This window comes from Pleurodeles waltl, chromosome 4_2, assembly GCF_031143425.1.
Source record: "Pleurodeles waltl isolate 20211129_DDA chromosome 4_2, aPleWal1.hap1.20221129, whole genome shotgun sequence".
NCBI classification, from domain to species: Eukaryota; Metazoa; Chordata; class Amphibia; order Caudata; family Salamandridae; genus Pleurodeles; species Pleurodeles waltl.
Genome location: NC_090443.1, coordinates 591,015,200 through 591,037,981, shown reverse-complemented (window position 1 = coordinate 591,037,981; position 22,782 = coordinate 591,015,200). Strand labels below are relative to the sequence as shown.

General features: G+C 44.9%; 1 protein-coding gene across 1 annotated transcript in view; it reads left to right on the top strand.

Moving 5' to 3' along the window:
* Positions 1-22,782, top strand: part of DPYD (dihydropyrimidine dehydrogenase) — a 3,199,941-nt gene that overhangs the window by 2,494,439 nt on the left and 682,720 nt on the right. The window contains exon 17 of the mRNA XM_069232136.1: positions 3,500-3,620. Coding sequence (XP_069088237.1) covers positions 3,500-3,620 — 121 coding nt within the window. The remainder of the gene's footprint in view (positions 1-3,499; positions 3,621-22,782) is intronic.

Below are 22,782 nucleotides of genomic sequence, written 5' to 3'. Positions count from 1 at the left end.
CAGTGTTTAGGAGCATGTTTTAGGTGTGATCTAATTATTTTACATAATGTAGAGAATCTGTGAATATTAAAATCATATTTGATCTTTTGGCAGCGTTTAATTATTTCAATTATTGGTGAAATGATTGCCTCATTAGGCACAGAATGGTTAACATCCTTTGATACATCAGCCCCCTTTTTCTAACAAGCCATTATTGAAAGCAGGTCAACTGTCAAATACCACAGTATTTAAACATTCAATGCAAGGCACAGTGATAGGTATCTGTGAAAAGAGTTCTGACACAATGCAAATGGGATAATGGTGAAAACATGATACAGGACTTTCCACATACCAGCAGAATCTGTAGCTGCAAGGTGTCTAATTGTTATTTGTGATACCTTCAGCTAATCCCAGGTTTTACCCAACTGCACTTTACTGCTGGGGTTTTGAACTCAAAGTTACAATGTTAACAGCAGAAATTCAAGACCCAGAATATAATGTGATGTCTGTTAAGAGGTCAGAACTGATTTAAAGTTAGACATTTCCATTGGGATACTTGACACCTGCTCGACTTTTTTGCTTATGCAGGGTCATCCCCAATCTTTTTGCCTCCTGCCTCCTATTTTGTCTGACCTGTTGCTGTTGGTTTTTTAGCTCTGAGCACTTTACCACTGCTAACCAGTGATAAAGTGCATATGTTCTCTGTGTAAATTGTAATGTTGATTGGTTTATCCATGATTGGCATATTTGATTTACTAGTAAGTCCCTAGTAAGGTGCACTAGAGGTGCCAGGGCGTGTAAATCAAATGTTACTAGTGGGCCTGCAGCACTGGTTGTGCCACTCACACAAGTAACCCTGTAATCATGTCTCAGACCTAACAATGTAAATTCGACTTGGCAAGTGTACCCACTTGCCAGGCCTAAACCTTCCCTTTTCTTACACGTAAGGCACCCCTAAGGTAGGCCCTAGGTAGCCCCGAAGGCAGAGTGCAGTGTATGGATAAGGTAGGACATATAGTAATGTGGTTTATATGTCCTGACAGTGAAATACTGCCAACTTCGTTTTTCACTGTTGCAAGGCCTGTCTCTCTCATAGGATAGCATGGGGGCTACCTTTAAATATGATTAAAGTGTAGATTCCCCTAGAGAGTAGATGGACATGTGTAGTTTGGGGTCCCTGAACTCACAATTTAAAAATACATCTTTTAGTAAAGTTGATTTTGAGATTGTGCGTTTGAAAATGCCACTTTTAGAAAGTGAGCATTTTCTTGCTTAAACCATTCTGTGACTCTGCCGTGTTTGTGGATTCCCTGTGTGGGTCAGTTTGACAGTTGGGTTGTTTTTCACCTCACACCAGACAGTGACACAAAGGGAGCTGGAGTGTAACCTGCATTTCCTGATTAGCCATCTCTGCTAGGAGGGAGGGGTGGAGTGGTCACTCTCATCTGAAAGGACTGTGCCTGCCTCTGACAATGCCAGCTCCAACCCCCTGGTGTGTGTCTGAAGCCTTGCCTGGGCAAGGCAGGATTTCACAAGTAGGTGTGAGTCCCCTTTGAAGAAAGGTGACTTCAAAGACTAAAATGGGTATAAGAAGGGCACCCAAATATACAGACTTTAGAAACACTTCTGGAACCAAGAGGAACCTCTGCCTGGAGAAGAGCTGATAGCTGAGAAAGAAGTGCTGCCCTGCCTGTGACTATGCTTTGTGGAGCTTTCCTGCAGTGCTGCTTCTGCCAGAGTAAGAGGGCAAAGACTGGACTTTGTGGGCCTTCCATCTTGTGAAGAAATCTCCAAGGGCTTGAGTTAGAGCTTGCCTCCTGTTGTTTGAAGTCTCAGGGACAACAAAGACTTCTCTCTGCCAGCACCTGGAGTCTCGGGAGAGACTCCTGCTCTGACAAATGGTGCCCTATCCAGTCCCTGGGCCCTTGAAAGGAAAGCTGGTGGAAATCCAAGGAAATCGACTTCGGACGACTCCGGACCGACGTCCACACAATATCAGACTCACCTTAATGTGGTCAGGCAAAGAGTACAAAAAAGCAGCAGTGAGCATGCCTAAATCATTAAGTTATAGATGCCTTAGAATGTAAAGCTGCAAATTAATCATGTGCAAAGCTAATTTTATAGGTTTTAAAACGCACTATGCTATTGGCAGGGTTGACCCACCCCAACAGTGCCATAATATTCAGTAATCAGTAGGTGACTGACCCCCAACAATGTCCAGGAAGTTTGTTTATTAAAAGACTTGAAAGCATCATCCTTTGTAATCAATTAATAATCCTATAAACCAGATAGAGTTCTGATACAGTGAGTGTGAGAGGTAATGAGATGTAAGAGAGGGTAATGAGATGTCAGTGTGAGTGGGAGTAACAATACATAGACGTTATATTCTTAAACAGTCTAGAATGTGTCCATTGGACACACTGTCAATGGAAGACACTACATACCCTGCATTACTTCTCCTTTAAATTTTATATGTGCTTTATAACAATCCCTGCAAAAAACATGCTTTGCAAACACCAGCAAAAACAGTATTGTCTATTTTGGGAGTTAGACAGCCACATTAACAACAATAAGCACTGACTTTAAAAGGTTTGAAAACACCACTGAAAACCACAAAAAATAATCAGTGGAAAAGGACAGCCTAAGTATGTCTGGAATGCATGAAGGATCCTCATTGCCAACTCCAAGAATATATCCTGAGGCAGCAGTAACTGGGGTCAAACTTTGGTTGGGGCGCACTTAGGCCCATATTTATACTTTTTTTAGTGGCACATTTGCATCGTTTTTTGATGCAAAATCGGCGCAAACTTACTAAATTCAATTGTATTTTGTAAGTTTGCGCTGCTTTTGCGTAAAACAAATGATGCAAATGCGTGCTAGAAAAGTATCAATATGGGCCTTAGTGCATTCTTTCTGGATCATTTTGCTCATGGCCCTGAGAGTATAATATGGTCATGCCCCATTTCTACATTTAGATGTGGTTACAGCTCAGTGCATGTGAGGCAACACCCACTATACATTGAAAGGAAACAACATTGCACCTGCATGATGTGTATTACAGAAGGCACAGGGCAGCTTGCAGCCTCCTTTGTAATAGGACTTTGTTCCAGAAAGGCAAAAGGGGATGCAACTTTCTGAGTCACCCCAGGCAATTTGGTTAACTCGACCACTTGTGTATACTGCCAACAAATTATAAGTATTTGGAGACTTTTTCAAGTGAGGTAACTGTAGCAACATTATGGGGTGAATGCCTTACATTATACTATGTGAGGAACAATGAATGCCAGTTTCCATTTGTTCGATGGCAGATACTCTCATAAATAGTCGTGGGGATGTAATGTCTGTCAGATGAAAAGTTCTTCCAGTTTTCATCTGAGTGTACTAATAACATGTGCAATGGCTCTGCTTCACAATTACAAACATGCATTGTGCAACAGATTGCATGAATTAATTTCTTCTTGGAACCTGCAGGTTTAACAAATTAGTTCAATTAACGCCTTTTTGTGACTTTTCTTTTTAGGATCCAGAGCTGGTAAGAAACATCTGCCGCTGGGTTCGACATGCTGTGAAAATCCCCTTCTTCACCAAACTTACCCCAAATGTGACAAGCATTGTGGAGATTGCAATGGCCGCCCATGAAGGTAGGGAAATAAGTGAATTTTGTCTGCACTTGTTCAGTTATGAATATCCAGAACACTAAAGACCTGAATGATACAGATAGTTATAGAAAACTGACTATTTCCATAAGAAGTGTAATGTCAGTGAAATTCTTTGAATACTGATATTTTTTGCCTGGATTTATTATGAAACTTCAAGTAATGTTGTAGGAAATAGAGCATTGGAACTCGAGACAGCTAAGATGTTAGATGCTGTAAAAACAACAGTATCAACTATTTCCACTTAAAATGAGTACCGTTAAATTGGGTATGCTGGAAATGGCCCTCTCTGAAGGTTCATCCCAAACAGTTTGCCTTCCTCCTCTTTTTATGATCTCATTTTTGTTGGCTTTAGGACTCTGAGCACTTTACCACTGGTGATCAGTGCTAAGGTGCATATGCTTATCCCCTAACCATGGTAAGACTAGTGTATACACAATTGGCATATTTAATTACTTGTAAGTCCCTTGCAAAATTGTATACCATATAGCCATGTCCTGTGATTTAAATGCTACTAGTGGGCCTGCAGCACTGATTGTGTCACCCACTTAAGAAGCCCTTTAAACATGTTGCAAGCCTGCCACTGTAGAGCCTATGTGTGCATGTTGGACCTGGCCCTTTCTGCAGGGTCACCCCAAACTTTTTGCCTTCATCCTCCACTTTTTCTGACCTCGTTTTTGTTGGCTTTAGGACTCTGGGCACTTTACCACAGTTAACCAGTATTAAAGTGCAGGTGTTCTGTACTCTCAAATATGGTGATATTGCCTTATCCACAACTGGCACATTGAATTTACCTGTAAGTCCCAAGTACAGCACACTATAGGTGCCCAGGGCCTGTACAGTAAATGCCACTAGTGGGCCTGCAATACCGATTGTGCCACCCACTATAGTAGCCCTATTATTCCTGCTTATGCACCGCCATCCACCCCTTTTCTGAATACCATCATAGATCTCAGTGACAATAGTGCCAGAATGATTTTTTGCAACACAAGATGGACCCTACTTGCATTTTCAAACCAAGGATTCCAAAGGTGTTCCCCTTGCCATCAGCTGAATCCCTGAGGGACCCAAGTAGCACCCACTCTGGGCCCAACAACCCAACCTGCACCACATGGATCGTGACCGATGCCCAGTCTGGATGCTACCTGCCTTACTCTCTCTTGCTGGGAAGCCGCAAGTCACTGCATCATTGCTGCTTGGGGCAAATCCCTAGAGTGCACAGATGATTCCCGGCTGTTTTAGGCTTGGTTCAGCCGATCGCCTGCATTTCCCTGCCTGCAGAGTATCTGGTTGCCTAGTTTAGTGACGGCTTGCTTCAATGGGTTTTTGGAGGCTGGGTGAGTGTTGTTGGCTTGTTCCTTGGACGGCCAGTTGACCCACTGGCCTTGCTAGGACAGCTGACTCACAAGGTGTTACAAGATCTTGTCCATTGGATTTGTGGTGTCTCTCCTCCTAGGTGGATTCTGGCACTCCTTTACAGTCTTGTTCCATGCCATGGAGATTTCTCACCCTTCCCCTTGTGAGTTTGCTGGGACACACTGTGGGCTTCATCACAACAACACTGCTGCATAAGGAGTACACCCTTCTAGGGGTTGCATCCTCCTTCCAGACATCCCCACTGGCATCCTGGGTGCTCCCTTCCACTGGCACCTGCACTGACTTGGACAAGCAATGTCCAGCCATCTGGGTGCTCACTCTGGTTACCTAGACAGGTGGTGGGAGTCCAGGTGGCGCCCACATTGGGGACTCTATGCTGCCCGACTCCTAATGCACAGTACAAGCATTGGTCCATTTCAATTGTGCTGCAAGAGGTGATTGATATCAATGATACCCAAAGTCCTTGATTTTCCGAGTTGGTACCATCTAGAGGCTTGCAGGGCTGTAGCCATGCCTCCATTTTGAGAACCCCTCTCCCCATATGTTGGCCTTATCCCAAGATGGTGGCCCTCCTCTGAATTGAAAGGGATAGAGGACTTGTTCACTTGCGGGATCATGGACAGTGAAAAGGGACACTAGTAATAGGTAGTTACAATGAAAGTAAGGAAGGACCTAGCTCTCTAACTTGGTAGGAACCTAAAGCCTAAAGGAGCGGCCATATTTGAGCAGTATTAGGATGTTTCTTCATATTAATTCTGATGGTTGTGTTGTGGGTTTTGTTTTTTGACTTCCTGTGTATATGCACTTGATGCGAAGGGTTATGGACAGTCCCAGCTGCATTCTACCCATCCCTTCCACCCCCATCTCAGCTCAATTGACCCCCACAACATCCCTTTCCTCTAACATGATGGACAATAGCATTGCCTGACTATAATTCAGTGGTTTTGTGGGACTAGTGAAAGTGGACACTACTCTCCCACCTTACCTACATGGAAGGGGGTTCACCTTCCCCCCAGGAAAGCTGATGTCCAATGAGTTAATAGAGCCATGGGGCTCTAACCTGCCTGAAACCCAGAAGCCTAAAGTGGATATCCTTTATTCTGTTGCTGCTATTAGGGTGGTCAGTCTAGAAGGGAGCTCTATCTATCTTACTATTTGACTCTTCTCTCTCTTCTCACTCACTCACTGTAACTCACCAATTATTTATTTGGTTCTATCTTTTTGCTCAGACATGGATCTTGATTCCCTATATGCCCTTGACATCAAACTCTAACTGGCATGCCGCAATGTCTATAAAATTAAGTACCCTACTAATCTAACAAAAATGCTTCGAAGAGCTTTAAACATAGACCTCACCCAGAAACTTCAATCTCCAACCCCTACTTCTGCTCAACAAAAGGAGCCTTATTAAGTAATCTTATCTTCTACATGAAAAGAAGAGGTCAATGGAGGAAAACCCTGTACCCACTGCTCTTGATCACTGTATCCAGGAAAATGCTTTCTAGTCTAATATTCTCAGTATCTCCCTTAAGTGCTTTCAGAGCAGAGGCAACCATCTCCATTTATACCAATGGGATTATCCTTATCCAGTCATCCGGGTCCAGCAGGGACAAGGGGCCAAGGTCATCCTAGCTCTTCATGCAACCCACAGGAACCCCTAGTAGTGTCCTCACATAACCTAGCCACATTGAGTGCTCCACCCACTTCCCCCCTCGCTTCCCCAATTGCGATCAGCTTACACATTAGCATCTCTCCTATACCACCCAGTGGGGCAGAACACCCGCATGAATAACCAAACAACACTGCCCCCACACTACACCGCTAGAGCACTGGTCACATAGATACACAACAGCAGAAATAACTTGTTCACCCCGATTCTAGGTTTGACCTCCGAATACACCTTCTTGGATATTACTAGAGTGCCTATGACACTCCCCATGACTCAAATGATGATGTTCTTTAAGTCAGAACTCCCAAACCCGACTAGCAACATAACCCACCTGACCCCTGCGCCTCTACTCAGCAAGCTGCCAGGCTCTACACCTCCACACCCCAAGCTTAAATCCATCTTCAGCCCAACACCCCCGGTTCTCTCAGGCTAGCATTACTCTAGCATTACTCTAGCACCACAGTTCAGAGTACCCCACCATCACCCAGCCCCTTGTCCCAACCCACAATCACCTGCTTTCACAACTCACTAGAATCCAGACTTGGCAAGATTACACTGGAACTACAACAACTTAAGACCAACTTACAGAGCCTAATAAACAGCACCTCAGAGTTGGCATGGAATTGGTGGTGCAACCGTACTCCCGAAAATAATAGACACAAGCACTCCCAATTTACTAACTACCAGAAAAGGCTGCTGGCAAACACCCAACATGCCAATGTGATCCCAACTATCTTAGCGCCCATTCCCCTGAGATGGTGAACTATACCCTACCCCAGTGCCTCCACTCACCCCATGAGGCTGAAAGATCCTCTACTAGACAGCAACATTCACTCCCTCATTTTATATAATCCTACATAATACAGCAACACAGAGAATTTGGGTCATATCCAAACAATTCCTGTGAACCCACATAGAGAAACTATGCCCAATTTTAAAGACTTAAACAAGTACAACCTTAAGCGAGTTCCCATTACACAGACTACTTCAGCAGGCACCAAACTACACCTGAATTGCATGCTACTTAATTGTAGCTCTGCAATGACACACACAGTGGACATCGCTTGACCACATCTTTGCACACAAGCTTGACCTTTCAATTATGACTGAAACATAGCTAAATGACTCCTTCTTGACTTATTAACCCCACCTAGCCATGGTATCATAAGATTAGACAGACCTAGCAGCCCTAGTTGAGGCATCACTTGCATTCACCGTTACAATCTATGTGTGAAACAGTCACAAACTCCTATTCTAACTTCATGTGAATACCTATGGATAAACACTGTGAGTAATAACAGGCCACTATGTAAACTGCACACAATCCACCAGCCACCAGGAGACAACCTCTTATTCATCAAACACATTTTGGAAATCATCTCACCCAACATGGGGCAATAATGCACCCAGATCTTCCACAGAGATTTCAACCTCCACTTACACGGCCCCAATGGTCCTTCAGTTAATAGCATTATGAACTTCCTAGCATAACTCAACCTGCAACAGCCCTACACATAAGCTTGGCTCTAATCATTGCTAGGGCCAATTCCATTCTACTTGAATCTATCATCCCCTGCGACTGGACAGACCACCATCTCATCACTTCCTTTATCAGGACACACATGACTAAACTAAAGAAACCCAGACACTGGAAAAGGAGCATGTGAAACACAAACCGTAATGAACTGACATCCCTCTGTAATATACATCTTGCCTCCACCTTACAGACACTACAGCAACTCCATGAGGAACATTCTAGATATGATTGTATTTCTACAACTAAAAGGAATGTCAACTAAAGACTCCAACCCATAGCACAGTGGTAGCCTAAATGAAGAAAGATGCAATTTGAGAGGAGCTGAATGAGCATGGAGATTCTCACCATCCCTTGAACACTTTAAGCATTTGAGATCACTGAGGAGCATCTATAACAAACGCATCAGAAATTTTAAAGCAAATTGTTTTAGAAACCAACTAGAAAAAGCCAGAAATTGTCCTAAAAATGTGTTTGAAATTGTCAAACTTCAATCTAGTAGACAACCCAACCCTTCCACAATTGGGTCTAATTTGCAGTCAAACTGCAAGCAATTTAGCTCCTTCTTCCTGGAAAAGACAAAAAAGATTGAAAGTGGTCTACAAACAGCAATGGAGCACCTTCTGGTCATACCTCTTATGTTCCCCCCCCAAGCTCCCACAGCACACTCACAAAAACAATGCTTCATGAAAAATATTCAAAACCTTTGATGAAAGCGCCATTCTTAAAATGCTAAAAGCACTGAAACCTTCAAACCACTTCTGCGACCCTCTGCCATCTAACTTCTTCAGTGAGATCAAAACATATGTATTCCCACTTTGGACCAAGATAGTAAATGCTTCACTACTTCAAGCCACTATACTGACTGCCTACAATCTGAGCAGGTAACCCCTATTTTGAAAAAATCCACGGCTGCTAATATGGTCCCAAATAAATTTCACCCAGTCTCCACCATTCCAACTCTAGCAAAGCTCCTTGAGAAATTTGTTGATGTATTTGTATTTTGAGTTTGTAAAGTGTGCTAAACGACCGAGGCATGAATGCGCTAATACCAAGTAAACCAAGAAAAGAGAGCAATCAAATGAAGTGCAGAAGAAGCCATGGGAAAAAAACCAGCTGCTCCATTATGCAGCCACGAAAAGCCAGGTTTTAACTTGCCTATGAAAAATCTGGTGAAAATGTTATCCTTTGATAGATTCCAGCAGCTCATTTCATGGCCTAGCAGTTGCCACCATGAAGGCATGTTCCCCCATCTGGCTTTCCAGACCCTAGGGACATTTCCCTTTCTCTCTTTTGTTGATCTCAACAATCTATTGGGAGTGTACCAAGTGAACGCAGACCTAAAGTAATGTAAGTCCTGCTGATGGAGAGCCTTAAACACCAGACACAGTGCCTTAAAGATGATCAGCTTCCTAAATGGCCATCGGTGGAGGGTCCTCAGATCCTCCCTTGCCAAAATGAATTTCAGCAGACACAGAACCAGCCGAGCCACAGCATTTTGGATCTTTTGAAGCTTATTTAAAGAAAACCGATTGACATTTAACTAAATGGTGTTACAGTAGTCTAGGTAAGTTGTAATAAGCTCAATGACCACTGACACCCTTAACTCCTCAAGTATGAAAGAGAGTGTTTTCTTCAAAGAACTAATCAACCAAAGGCATGAGCTCACAGTTCTGTTTACCTGGCCATCAAACATCAGTGCATTGTCAAATATGATCCCCAGATTTTTGCTGCATTGGGCAGGACAGTGGTGGGCCACAAACATCTGCCCACCAGCATCCATTCAAAGTCAAGTTCTTGGCTTCAAAGATTATAATTTCGGTCTTCTCCCCATTAATTTTCTGCCAATTCTGCCTCATTCAAGTACTAATCTCTACCATGCAGGCCCTAAATTTGTCTGCCACCTCTTCCCAATCACCAGAGATAGACACAATGATTTGGGTATCATCAGCATAAGAGGAAACTTGGAGGCCCAGGAAATATACCAATTTCACTAGAGAAGTCATATGTAGGTTGAATAAAGAAGGATTGAGGGAGAAACCTGCAGATCTCCACAGTGAAGCTGAAATGCATTAACTCTAAAATCCCCACAGCTAACAGTGAGTGTCCTATTCACTAGGAAGGACTCCAGTAGGTTTATAGCTGTATCCCTCAGACCAGCCTGATGCAGGCCAAAAATCAAAAGAGATGGAGAAATGGTATCAAAGGCTGCTGACAGGCCAAGCATAACCAAAATAATCGCTCCGCTTTGGTCTACTAGCCGGCAAATGTAACCAGCTGCCATAAGCAAAGCAGATTCAGTTTCATGGTTACCCCTCAATCCATTTTGAGAAACGGCCAAGAGTTCATGCTCACTGAGCTATTGAGCAAGTTCCTGATTAATGTACGTCTCCAAGACTTTGGCTGGGGCCGGCAGCAGACAGACTGGTTGAATTTTTTTTAGTTCACTCAAGGCTTCAGTGTGCTTTTTCTTCAGGGGAATGACTATTGTCTTCTTCCAGAATTGAGTGTACACTATAGACTACTGAACATGGAAATAGACTTTTTCCGGTAGAAGGGATTTGATCTAAGCCCATGGTGGGGGGGGGGCTAACCTGCACTGGAAAAGTGCATGTGGAAACTTCCTTCCCCTGGTCTGGCAATAAGCTGGTCCTCAACTTCATGAAATTCAGAAAAAAAATCAATATCTTATACCTATCAAACAGGGCCACCTTATCTTGAGAATTCTCCAGTGCCCGTTGAGCCAGAAGAGACACAAGATGGTTAACCATCTTGAATAATTCTTTGGGAGTATTAATGGCAGATCTAATCTTCTGAGAAATAAAAAGATGACGTATCCTCATAAATGGCACTTTTATAATTTTTAATTAACACTTTATCCTTGCTTGGTTTTCTCTTATGAGTTTAAAGCCAGTCTCCACCTTCGTTCCTGCCTCCAGCACTTTCTTTGAAGCTCTTTAAGATCTTCAGAGAACCAAAGGGCAGAGATTTACCTCCTTCGCCCATTCTTGGATCTAACTGGGCCTAATTCAGCCATTGCTGACAACACCCACTGCTGGGGGTCCTGTCTACAAAGGTCACCAACTTGAGATTTAATCAGAGTCTCCATTAATTTGCCTCCTGAGATTTTGCTCCAGTTTCTGACCCTGATAACATTGTCCTGTGTGAGCTTTCCATCCCTATTTATTCTGAGCATCATAGCATGGTGGTCAGACCAACTTAAGGCAACGCAGTCCTCCACTATTAGTGCATCTAGATTGGTGAAGGCCCCATCCAGCATTAGTCTAGCTAGATGGGTTGCTGAGTTAACACTTTGCCAAAACTATTTATCAGATTTAAAAAGATCTTGACATCTTTATTGCCTGTAGCTTCAAGCTTCAAGGTGCTGATTAAAATTCCCTAAAATGGGGAAATTGCTGCAAGAAATAAAAGGTTCTAACATCTGATTCCAATTTGTCACAAACAGACTTTTTGAGCCAGGAGGGCGATAGACCAAAAGTCCTGCCAGGATCCATATGCCACTGTTTTGTATTTTAAAAATTCCTACCTCACAGCCATCAATGGCTAGGGGGTTCTAGATTTGAGCATACAATTCAGCGCCAATGCAAAAATATTGGCAAAGCCCCTCCTCTCTGTTCTCCCCTATCAGCCCATACAGTTGATTAGCAGGGGATTATTTGTCATAAGGTTGGGCCCGAGTCTTCCCTTGCCCAAGTCTCAGTAATAAACTGACAATCAAACTGAGTTGTGCCAATCAGCTTATTAATTTCCAAACAATGCTTAGACATAGGGCACATCTAAGCCTAACTTTCTCTGTAAGGTCCTCTCTCTCTGTTTTAGCTCTGTCCTTCAGGCAAGACTCCAGAGTAGGTTCCCCACTCCTGAAAGACCAGTCACAATGAGAACAACACAGTCTATCAATCATCAAGGGGGCCATCCCATCATACCATTCCCTACTAGGTTTCAAATCCAGCTGACATAGGGTCGCCCTGGGATAAACCAGCTGATCTTTACCCAAATGAAATCAGGCAGCATCCCTGGCCCCTGGCACCTTCCAGGAGTGGAGAGGCTCAGATGGGCTTGCATTTGGCACACCTTTGTTCCTCCAGCAGCACGTTCACACATCAGCGCACTTAAATCTAATGATCCAGGCCATGAAACAGGCACAAAATCACTCACCTCCCATGCAGAGTGGCACACCTAAAATGGCTACCACAAAAGAAAGAATGGCTCTAACAGGCCCATCTAATAACAGCCCCCTTATGTAGAGGTTTCGTAGCCCACCACACTCTAGACAGAGTAAAAGAAACACGTCACAGTCACTATAATAAAACCAAAATGCCTGTTTAAAAATGCGTATGTAGTGCAATAAAAGTGTTGCCTTACGCCCTTTACTGGCCAACTATTAAACCACATACATCAATTCCAACTGGTAGACCAATTCCAATCCCGCTTCCATCAGGGCCACAGCATGGAATCAGCTCTTGCACATATAGTTGGTGATGCACTAAAAATGTCTGATCAGAAATTAATCTTGGCTTTTGCCCCTCCTAGACCTCTCCTCAGCTTTCAGCACAGTCAAACACGACAGTCTTCTAGACCAACTGGAACTTAAATTAGGGCTATCAGGATACATTCTAAACTGGTTTGTCTCATTCCTCCACAACAGAACTCAAAGATTAAAGGTTAACCAGTTCCTGTCCAATTCCATTCTGATCACATTAGGTGTCCCACAGGGTTCCACGCTCACACCCACTCTCCTTAACCTGTTCATGGAGCCTTTAACTGAAATTCTCAAACATCCAATACCACATGTAAGCAGACTCACAAATGTACCTGAAAAACTCTACCCCCAAAGATATCCGATCCCACAACATAACTCTTCAAAAAAAAAAACTGCCTGATCCACATCCACCTCAAACTAAACGCTCTCAAATGGAATTTCTCTTTTTTCTCAAAGATCTTTTTTATTGTGTTTTATAAGTATAACAAAAAAAGTGACAGTGGACAACACTGAAACACATGAATGTTCATACAGGCTAACCGCATAGTGAAATAGCTTTAAGCGTGGTAACTAGAAAAAAATCCAATGATAGGGTCACAAGGACTGCATGCAGCAAATCTTGTCAGTTAACATTTGAGGCATAAACGGGGGCAGGAGTCACATGTTAAAGGATAAGTGGTGGAGGAAAGAATATGGGATGCACTGAAAGCTTGAGGATAGAGGGCTAATGTGATGGTTTGGAGGAGTGGTATGTCCGCAAACATGTCAAGGGGGGGTATTGTCATTCTCAGTGTATTGTAGGAACTGTGAAAGAAGATTAGCCCAGCGTGAGGAGATGGGACGCTTGCAGAGGTGTCATACCTCTCATACTATAGGGTGTCCTCTTCTGCTGTCATCCATTTGCGGACTGCTCCATACCAGACAGCCGAGGAGGGTTCACTGGAGAGCGCCAATGCATGGTAAGTGTTTGCTTTACAAGAAGCAGGGACAGGACGGCAAAACGGGTGTGGGCTTTGTGGTTCTTGCGCCGTTTAATAATGCAGAGGGAGCATGCTTCCCAAGTTTCAATGTCCGGGAGTTCCATAACCCTTCACAGAATGGAGTGGACATTCTCCCAGTAATGGTGTAGGACAGGGAAGTACCATTGAATATGTGACTGGCCTGCATCCTTGGTATAACACCATGAGCAACATATGCCCATGTTGGGAAAAAAGCAATTAATTTGGACAGGAGTGAGATAGGCTCAGGAGGCATTAAGAACTGCAGATTTTTGAAACATGAGTTGTGTTACACCAGTTGAGAGAATGCTATAGCTATATCACAATCCTTATCATTTAGAGCATGCCTGAGCTCGCCCTCCCGCTTGTGGAAGAGCGTATCCAAGAAAAGCTTTGTAAGTTCACTGGTGGCTTTGTTTATCATGGTAATGAGGTGGCAGCTGGTGCCCCTCCTAAGTAAAGTGTGTAGTAGAGGGTGGGTTGTGGGGTCTAGTTCCGTGATGTTCCAGAGGGTATGATAGGTTTGTGTAAGTCACCGGTGTAACAGGAATTGTCCCAGAGGGAGATCATAATCTGTCATGAGTTGGTCAAATGAGAAGAGGTGGCATTAAGGAAGAGGTCCCATGCCATGTGGATGGAGTGTTCTGTCCAACTGACTAAATCTTGGTGGGTAAGGATGCCAGGCCATTTAGGGAGGCCAATTAAGGGGAGTATAAGAACATAGGCCAGTGAATCTGGGTAATACAGTATATCCGCGTTATGCATGTCCTGGTAACAGCCACCTGAAGGGGTTATAGTGAGGAAGGTGTGGAGCCTGGTAGCAAAAGACAGCAGACTTTGAATAATGAGAGGACACCATGAACACCACAGGTCTCTTCCATATGCCTTCCTGCTGTCCAACCTGAGAGCCAATGCAGCTGGTCTGCAAGGTAATATGCCTGGAAGTATGGGGCACTGAGTCTCCTTCGTTCGATGAGGGTAAAGCAACATCATTCACTCCCCAAAATTAAAAGTGCCTAAAAGGGAGTCAAACTCTGTAAAAAAGGAGCATGGTGGAACTATGGGAAGATTGGTAAGATAGTACAGTAGAGGAGGTAGTATGATCATTTTTCCCAGCATTATTCTACCAATAGGAGCAAATGGTAAGGATTGCCAAAACAGGATTTAAGACTTAATGTCCAGCAAGGCAACCTGAAGTTTCCCTTTGAAAATGTTAGTGGGGGTGTGGTAAAGACAGATCCCTAGGTATCGAGTAGCTGTTCCCTGCCCGCTGAGAAGAGTGCCGCCAAGGCTTATGGAGTGTGGCATTTGGACAGGGTGGAGTTGGTGTATGGCCGACTTGTTCCAGTCTGCTGAAAGTCCGGCAGCACTAGCAAACATTTTGTGTATGTTACGTATTATGGAGAAGTTTGACGTGATGTCCTTTAGGTAAATTAGGAGGTCATCTGCGTAGAAGGATACTGCATGTGTCCTAACTGCTAAGGGTATACCCTACTCAGGGCCCTCATCCCTTAGGTGAATAGTCAAGCATTCCATTGTGAGAGCAAAGAGTAACAGTGAGTGGGAACACTGATATTGCAGCAAAAATCTGGTGACTTAAGCGTACTTGAGATGATGGGTTAGCATAGAGAAGGCAAGAGTATGCAAGGAGTTGCAGTCTAATTCCCATACAAATCAGAAACTGAAAAAGATAATGTCATGACAGCATGCCAAGCACTTTTTTAAGGTCTAAAATCAGGCAGGCCACACATGGTAACGACCCTGAACAAAGTCTTGGATGTGAAATGACCGACAAATGTTTTGGGAGGTGCTGTGTCTATGGACAAAACCATTTTGGTCGATGGCTATAAGATCTGGGAGGATCCTAGCAATATTTTACTCCGAATTTTACGGCCAGTCCCCAAGATTGCAATGAGGCAGTATAAAGATGGTTTAAGTGTCGACACAAAGAGTGGTTCCCATAGCTATTCAGACAGTTCATCCACATTCAATGGTACTTCATATAGGGTTGCCAGCTTAGGAGCCAAAATGGGGGTAAAGGTGGCGTAATAGTCAAGAGGTAGGTCATTAAGTGCCAGGGTTTTATTGCAGGCCAGGTCCTTGATCACCTGTGTGACGTCTTCTGTGGTTATTGCAGTGTCACAAGTGAGTTTAATAGAGGTGGGGATGAGTGGTAGGGTAATATCTGCAAGGAATATGTGGTTGTGGTACTCAAGCTAATCAGGTGGGGCTGGATATAACGTGGAGTAGTAGGAGTGAAAGAGTTGTAATATGTCTTGTGTGCAAGCATACGGACCAGAGAGATGGTGATGAATTCTGTGATGGGGCCTGTTGTATGTTCTTGTCACGTTAGCCGGGCAAGAAATCTTCCTGTCTTTTCCCCTTCCCTGTGGAATTTAGCTGTGTAGGCTGTGAAATTGAAACTATGAACGTGCTCCAAAAGTGTTGTGTAGGATGTTTTTGGAGCCGCAATTTGTAGGATTTTCACTGGATCATGGTCTGATGCTTTTCACAGAGTGGCGAGTTGCCTCTCTACATTTGTTATTTCTCTGTCTAGCATTTTAAGTACGCCTAGGACTTGCTTCATACAAAGGGCCCGCATCACCACTTTAAAGCTATCCCATTCTGCCACCCTTGTGTAAGTGGTGCTATGGTTTTCCCTAAGGTAATGGTGGATGTGGGTGCTCTGTTCCTCCTTGAATACTAGGTCATGTTAGAGCTGCCAAACAGCGATGGGCAGTCTAGGAGTCGCCCAATGTAGCCCTATGTAGTAAGCATCATGATCAGAGATCTTGCTGCCAAGATAGTCGGATAGGCGCACAAGATGCTAGGCATAAAAAATGATCAAGGCGAACATAAAGTTCATGCAGAATTGAGTAAAATGAGTAGAGTTTACTGGTAGGGCTGTGAGACCGAAGAGCATCAATTACAGACCATTTTACAGTCCAATTTCAGTCATGCTGTTTAAGGAGGGGAGTGTGAGAGGGGAGGATGTGACTGGTCGAAGTGGAGATCAAGAGTGCAATTGAAGTCTCTTCCAGGAGTCCATAGAATATGGTCTTGTGAGCCAGCACGGCAGACAGAGTACCCCAAAAACGTCCTTCTTCAGAGTGGGGACATAGAGGCTGCCAATAAGTAGGGGATGACCAGCAAAGCAGCCTTCCAGGAAGACATAGTGCCCATCATCTGCATCTATCGTGGTGTCAAGCACTTGGAAAGGGATGCCAGCCTAATCCAGATTGGAACACCACAGGCATAGGTGGAGTAGGTGGTCAAGCAGAGGAAGCCCCTCCAGCATTTGCAGAGGTGGTCCACCTCAACTTTTCTTTTTGTGGTTTTCCTGTAAGTAGACTATTTGGCATGTTTACACTTTATGTAGCAATATATTGAATAATGCTTACGGGCAGTGTGCATGCCACGCACGTTCAGTGTGAGGAAACAGAGCGTGTCATCTGAAGGCTATGTCTTATGGCATGGAGGGGGCGGGGGAGGGAAGTATGCTTGCAGTGCCTATCTATGTAGCCATGTCATCCCGTAGTGAAGAGACCATGCGGTCGTGATATGCCATGTCCTCAAGGGAAGTGGTATTGTAATAAAATAGAGGGTCAATTGGAACTGGGTAAGAGGAACAGGGGGAGCTTACCTCAACAGCAGTATGCCCAAATATTTGGAGTATTTGAGAAAAGGAAGAAAGCCTTAGAGTTGTATAGGGGTGGCCAAGTGCTGATGTGAGGTGCCCAACCATGTGCGCCTTTTGAAAAGAAGGGGTTGACGGGCCTTGGGAGCCCTTAAAGACCACCAGAGGGAAGAGGGTCAATGTAAGTGGAAATGATCCTAGTTGTGGGGGACGGAGTCTGCGGGATCCCAAAGGGCTGCAGGGAGAGGCCGTGCTGTGTGTTAATTAGGGAGGAGGTGAAGGGTGGGTGTGACAAGGGCAGAGGTGCTGCAGTGGGTCAGAGAGTGTCTGGATAGGGTGTTGAAGAACAAGGGTGAGCCACAGTGTTCATGCTATAAACAGATAACATTCAATTGAACACTTAGATAAATCAAAATCTCCAGCAGAATATGGTCCTATGAAAGTATCCACTGTTTGAGGTGTCCTGTTGGCAGAGTTAAAAGCCATGTTGGGAGTCATCTGACATAAGTGAATTGTCATCAGTGGTGAAGATGTGAGGTCCCTTCTCGTCATCTATAGTAGTGCTAATAGTTCCAGCATCTGTGGCAGCCTGCAGAGCCTGTTTTCTGTTTTCAGTTATCTGTTTGAGGTTTGGAGGGCTGCTGAGGCTGGGCGGGAGGTAATTCTAGCAGAGGATCTTTTGCAGTGCTGCTGTCGGGGCTTGGGAGGGGGTCCCAAGTTGTTAGCTGGTGTAGCTCCATATCGTTGCTCTACCCACACCCAAGCTTCCTTTGGTCAGTGAAAAAATGGTTGTGTCCCCAAGAATTACCTTAAGGTGGGCAGGGAACAAGAACAAGTACTGGATGCCCTGTTGACACAGTCAACCTTTGACCTGTAGAAGGAGGCTAGTTGTTGTTGGACCGCTTCAGTATAGTTTGAGAAGAGCATGATAGTTTTGTCCTTAACTCAGAGCGTGCCTGCTCTGTGGGTTGCCTGGAGAAGGGAGTCTCGGTCTTTGAAATGAAGAGGTTTTGCTGACATGGGTCGGAGGAAGATCTAGGAGGTTGATGGGTGGAAACCCGGAAGACTCTCTTCAATGTGAAAAAAGATGTGAGTTCCGATGGGGGGGTGAAGGGCTTAAACCAATTTTCAAGATATTGTGTGGGGTCCTGACCTTTGATCCCCTCCGGTAACCCTAATATACGAATGTTATTGCATCATGATTGGCCCTCAATGTCCTCCGCCCTGTCCTCTAGGTGGCATACCCTTTCTTGGAGATCACCGATGATTCATTGATTGTTGTGATAGAGAGCAGGTTTACCAATTGTTTCTCCCCACTGGTTACCCAATCTGATAGTTTGCACTGGCTATCACAGAGAAAACTGAGCTTGGTGGCCAGAGTTCCCAGGTGAATTTCTATGGAAACGCACAAGTGCTTGGTGGTGTCCAGAATTTGGTTTAACTTGTCTGATGTAGGTTGCACCTTGGTGGGTACCCCCCCTGCAGTGTATCAGGGATTGCAGTAGGTGGAAGTATGGTCAGAGAAGCGGGGGCCCTGGTGATAGAGCAGAGTCTGTCTATGATAAATGGCATGATATGATTGAAACTGCATGGGGGAGAAGAGAGGTCACAACGTGGGGATGTGAGTGAAGACCATGGTCGTCAGAAGTGAGGCACTTGACAGTGTAAATTAGGTAGCGAAGTCTGACTGCAGCAGGTGTTGGAAGAGCTCCCCCACAAGGCCTGGAATAAATTCCAACAGGTGAGTAAAGGAGGAAGTGCATCCGAAGGGAAGCAAATAGAGCAGCAATCTGTAATAGTGGAACTAAGATGGTATGTGGCTGTTGCCATTAGGCAGAGAGGTCTCCAGAGCTTCCAGCTAAGGTGAGGCCTCCGGAGCCAGCAAGCAGTGTGGTTGTCAGGTCAAATGTCTAGGTCAGGACAGTACATGTGCGGCATGACTCCTGGATAAAGGGTCCCCTGTACGAAGGTAAGGTTTTTAATTCCAATGCATGCTACGATGGTGACAGCAAAGCAGTGCAGCAGCAGCAGCAACCAGAAGCAGAGAGAGGAGTGAGCAATGGGGTAATCGTGGGAGGGGTCCCCCTCAGTCATGCACTGTGCCAGGAGGCCTTTAGCATACACCCCAAGAGCGACACTAAAGTAGGGGGGGTAAGTTCCCTCCCAGCCAAGGGAAGACCGAGAGATGGAGGTTCCCATCACTTCCCCTCCAAACAGGTGTAAATTTGAGGCAGAGGGGGAATGCCCACAGGGTCCATGAGGATGAAAGTGTGTATGTGTCCAGTAGGGCCCAAAAAGAAGCTGCCACCTCACGTACTCCGATGTGAGCACCGAAGCAGGGGGGAGGGGAGGTGCGTTGCTCAGAGAAGGTTAACTTGTGTGCTCCCCCCAAGCACACTGATATGACTGCTGATGCAAGGGGGGAGAAGGATGAAGCACCGAGGTAGTGGTAAGCCACCAAGACGGTGAGGTTATGGAATGCAGGCCCTGTGCAGCAAAGAAGCCACTGTTGCAAGCACTAATAAAAGTGCTGATATGAGGGGGAGGAAGTGTAGGGCTAAGGCTCAGAGGCCAGTAGGGATCTATGGGGAGGTGAGGCAGAAGGGCATGAGTGCTGGACAGCAGAGGCTACTGTCCTCACCTGAGGTCCCCAGAGTCAGTGAGGTGAAGTCAGCAGTATCTCCCCGTGTTGACTGCTCAACCGCTGTGCATGACTCCTCCAGAGGACCCCTCAACATATCCCGACAAGGCAGGGGTCCCCTCAACACATCCTGTCTTTAGATCGGAGGGGCTGCGCTGAGTGCGGGTTTGCAGGTGGAAGGAACCATCAGCATAAAGCATCCAGATGCAGCACATCATGTGTGGTATAGGACCAGGAGTAGGCTGGTGCCACGCTACACTGCAGGGTCATGGGAACAGCAGTGGCACCCCCAAGGCCATAGCAGGGTAAGGCCAGAGTCACCAGTATTGGAGAAGAGCCCCGAGCAGCCGGCAAAAGGGGGTCCTTTCCCAGAAATATTGTCAATGTGTGGGTAAGCGAGTGGAGCTTCAGGGGTTTGCATCCACCATCTTGGCTCGCCTGGCCACACTCCCCTGAAAATGGAATTCCTCTTAATCGCCCCACCGAAACAATCACTCGATATCGAAGAATGAGTGAAGCAACTAACAACTCTTAACTGCCTTCCACACATTATAGATTACATGAGATCACTGAAAGGAACCCTTAACAAGAACCTAAATCTGCAGAAACACATCAGTTCAGCCACCAAAGTAGCAAACTTTCTAATGAACATAGTAATACAATAAAACCCTTCCTTCCGCTCAGGAACTTAAAATCAGCTGTTCAAGCCCTAGTGATTTCCAAGTTGGACTATGGAAGTGCAACCGTCTGTGGCCTACCTAGATCTAAGTTTTCTCCATGAAGGGCATTTCCTACCTCTGCTGCAAGGCTCATCGCAGAATCCACAGGAAACAATCAAATCATACTCAATCTGAACTTTCTCGACTGGCTTTCATATGAAGCGAGGATACAGCTAAAAATTGCTTGCATGACTCATAAAGTCCTACAATTCAAACACACTAAGGTACCGTGCAGAAAAACTGGAGCTTTTTTGTGGCTGCAGATCCTCTCAAACACTACCACCTTATTGTTGAAACCTCAAAAATGTCATTCAAAGAAAAACTATAACAGAGATTTTTCTCTGGAGTTGCCCTGAGAATTTGGAACCCCCTGCCTGCTGAAATCAGATTGAACTCCTCAACTGCATAATTTAAAAAAAGAAGCCAAAGTACTTCAGATAAACACATGTTTGCCTTAGAACCTACTGAATGTACTATTTGGGCACTGATACAATGCAGTGTCTACACCCATGGTAATTACTCTCCTGCTATGACCTTGTTTATTGACCTATTGGCCTTTTACCTTGAGATGGTGTCGGCCCCCACCCGTGGAGCTGCTCCACCATGTACTGTTTGCGATTATGTTTGTTGTTTGATCTATCTGTTTAATCTTGGCTGACCTTTTGTAAAGCGCTCTGATACCCTCTAGGTCCTGTGAACACTATATAAAACTTTATAAATAAATAAATGTCTCAGGCCTACCACTGCAAAGTATGTATGTGCAGTTTTAAACTGCCATTTTAACCTGCCAAGTGCACCCACTGCCAGACCCAAATGTTTCTTTTTATTACATATAAGTCACCCTGAAGGTGGGCCCTAGTTAGCCCCAAGGGCAGGGTGCAGTGTACTTAAAAAGTTTGACATGTCCTGGTAGTGAAAAACCATTACATTTGTTTTTCACTACTGCAAGGCCAATCTCTCCTACAGCTAAATTGTGGGGTTACCTTGAAGCAACCTTTAAGTGTAACTTCCTATTGGGAAAAGATAAAAATGTGGAGTTTGGTATCTCTGGTCTCACAATTTAAAATCACAACTCATGGTGAAGTTGGATTTTAAATGATAAGTCTGAAAATGCTACTTTTACAAAGTTGGCCTTTTCTTACTTTAAACATTCAGTGCCTCTGCCTGTCTCTGAATATTTGCCTGGGATAGGGGACAGCTGGCATTCTGCATTCCCTCTAGCAAGTCACACACAATATGAGCTGGGGTGTGACATTTGCATCCTGATGGCCCATCACCAGGCTGAGGGGTCTACCTGGGCTAGATGGGAGGGAGGAGCGGACACTTACACCTGAATAGGACTGTGCCTCTGCCCACACAATGGCTGCATAATCCTCTGTAGAACGCCTGGCGTCAAGGAAGGAAGAGCAGGGCCTTGTGCATTATAAAGGTCTTTCTTTGAAGTCTCCCTATCTTCAAGGGCTCAACTGGGTATAAGTACAGGACCCAACACTTCACCAAATGACTACACTTCTGGATCTGAAGGACATTCTGTCAGGAAAAAGGACTGCTGTGCTGCCAGGAGGGACTGCCACTGTGCTCAACTGAAGTGCTTTGTTGACCTGCTGCCTCTTGCCTGGGATTGAGAAGGACTGGACTTTGCTCTCTACATCCTCTACAGAATTAGGTGACACCAAGGGCTTGCTGGCTTGTCCCCTGTTCTTGCAGTCTCTGGGACATCAAAGACTGCCTACAACTCTGCTGCTGGACTCTGCCATCTGTGAATCTAGTCCTTGCCTGAGGTGCCAATCCAGTTCTAGGCCTTTGAAGCTATTTATCTGCAAAATTGTACACATCTGAGCTGTTGAGCCTCTCAGAACTGATGCATTGCCCTCCGATGCCATCGCATTGCGGACTTGATGGCATGATACCTGACTGCGAGGTTCGATGAAGCAGTATGAATCTAAGTACATTGCTGTGTGGCTGGACGATGACTCATCACATACATCTCAATGAAGTTAGTTGCCGAAGTGGGCCAGACCATGATGCTCAGCACCAACAAATCTACCCGACTGCATGTATCGGAAGC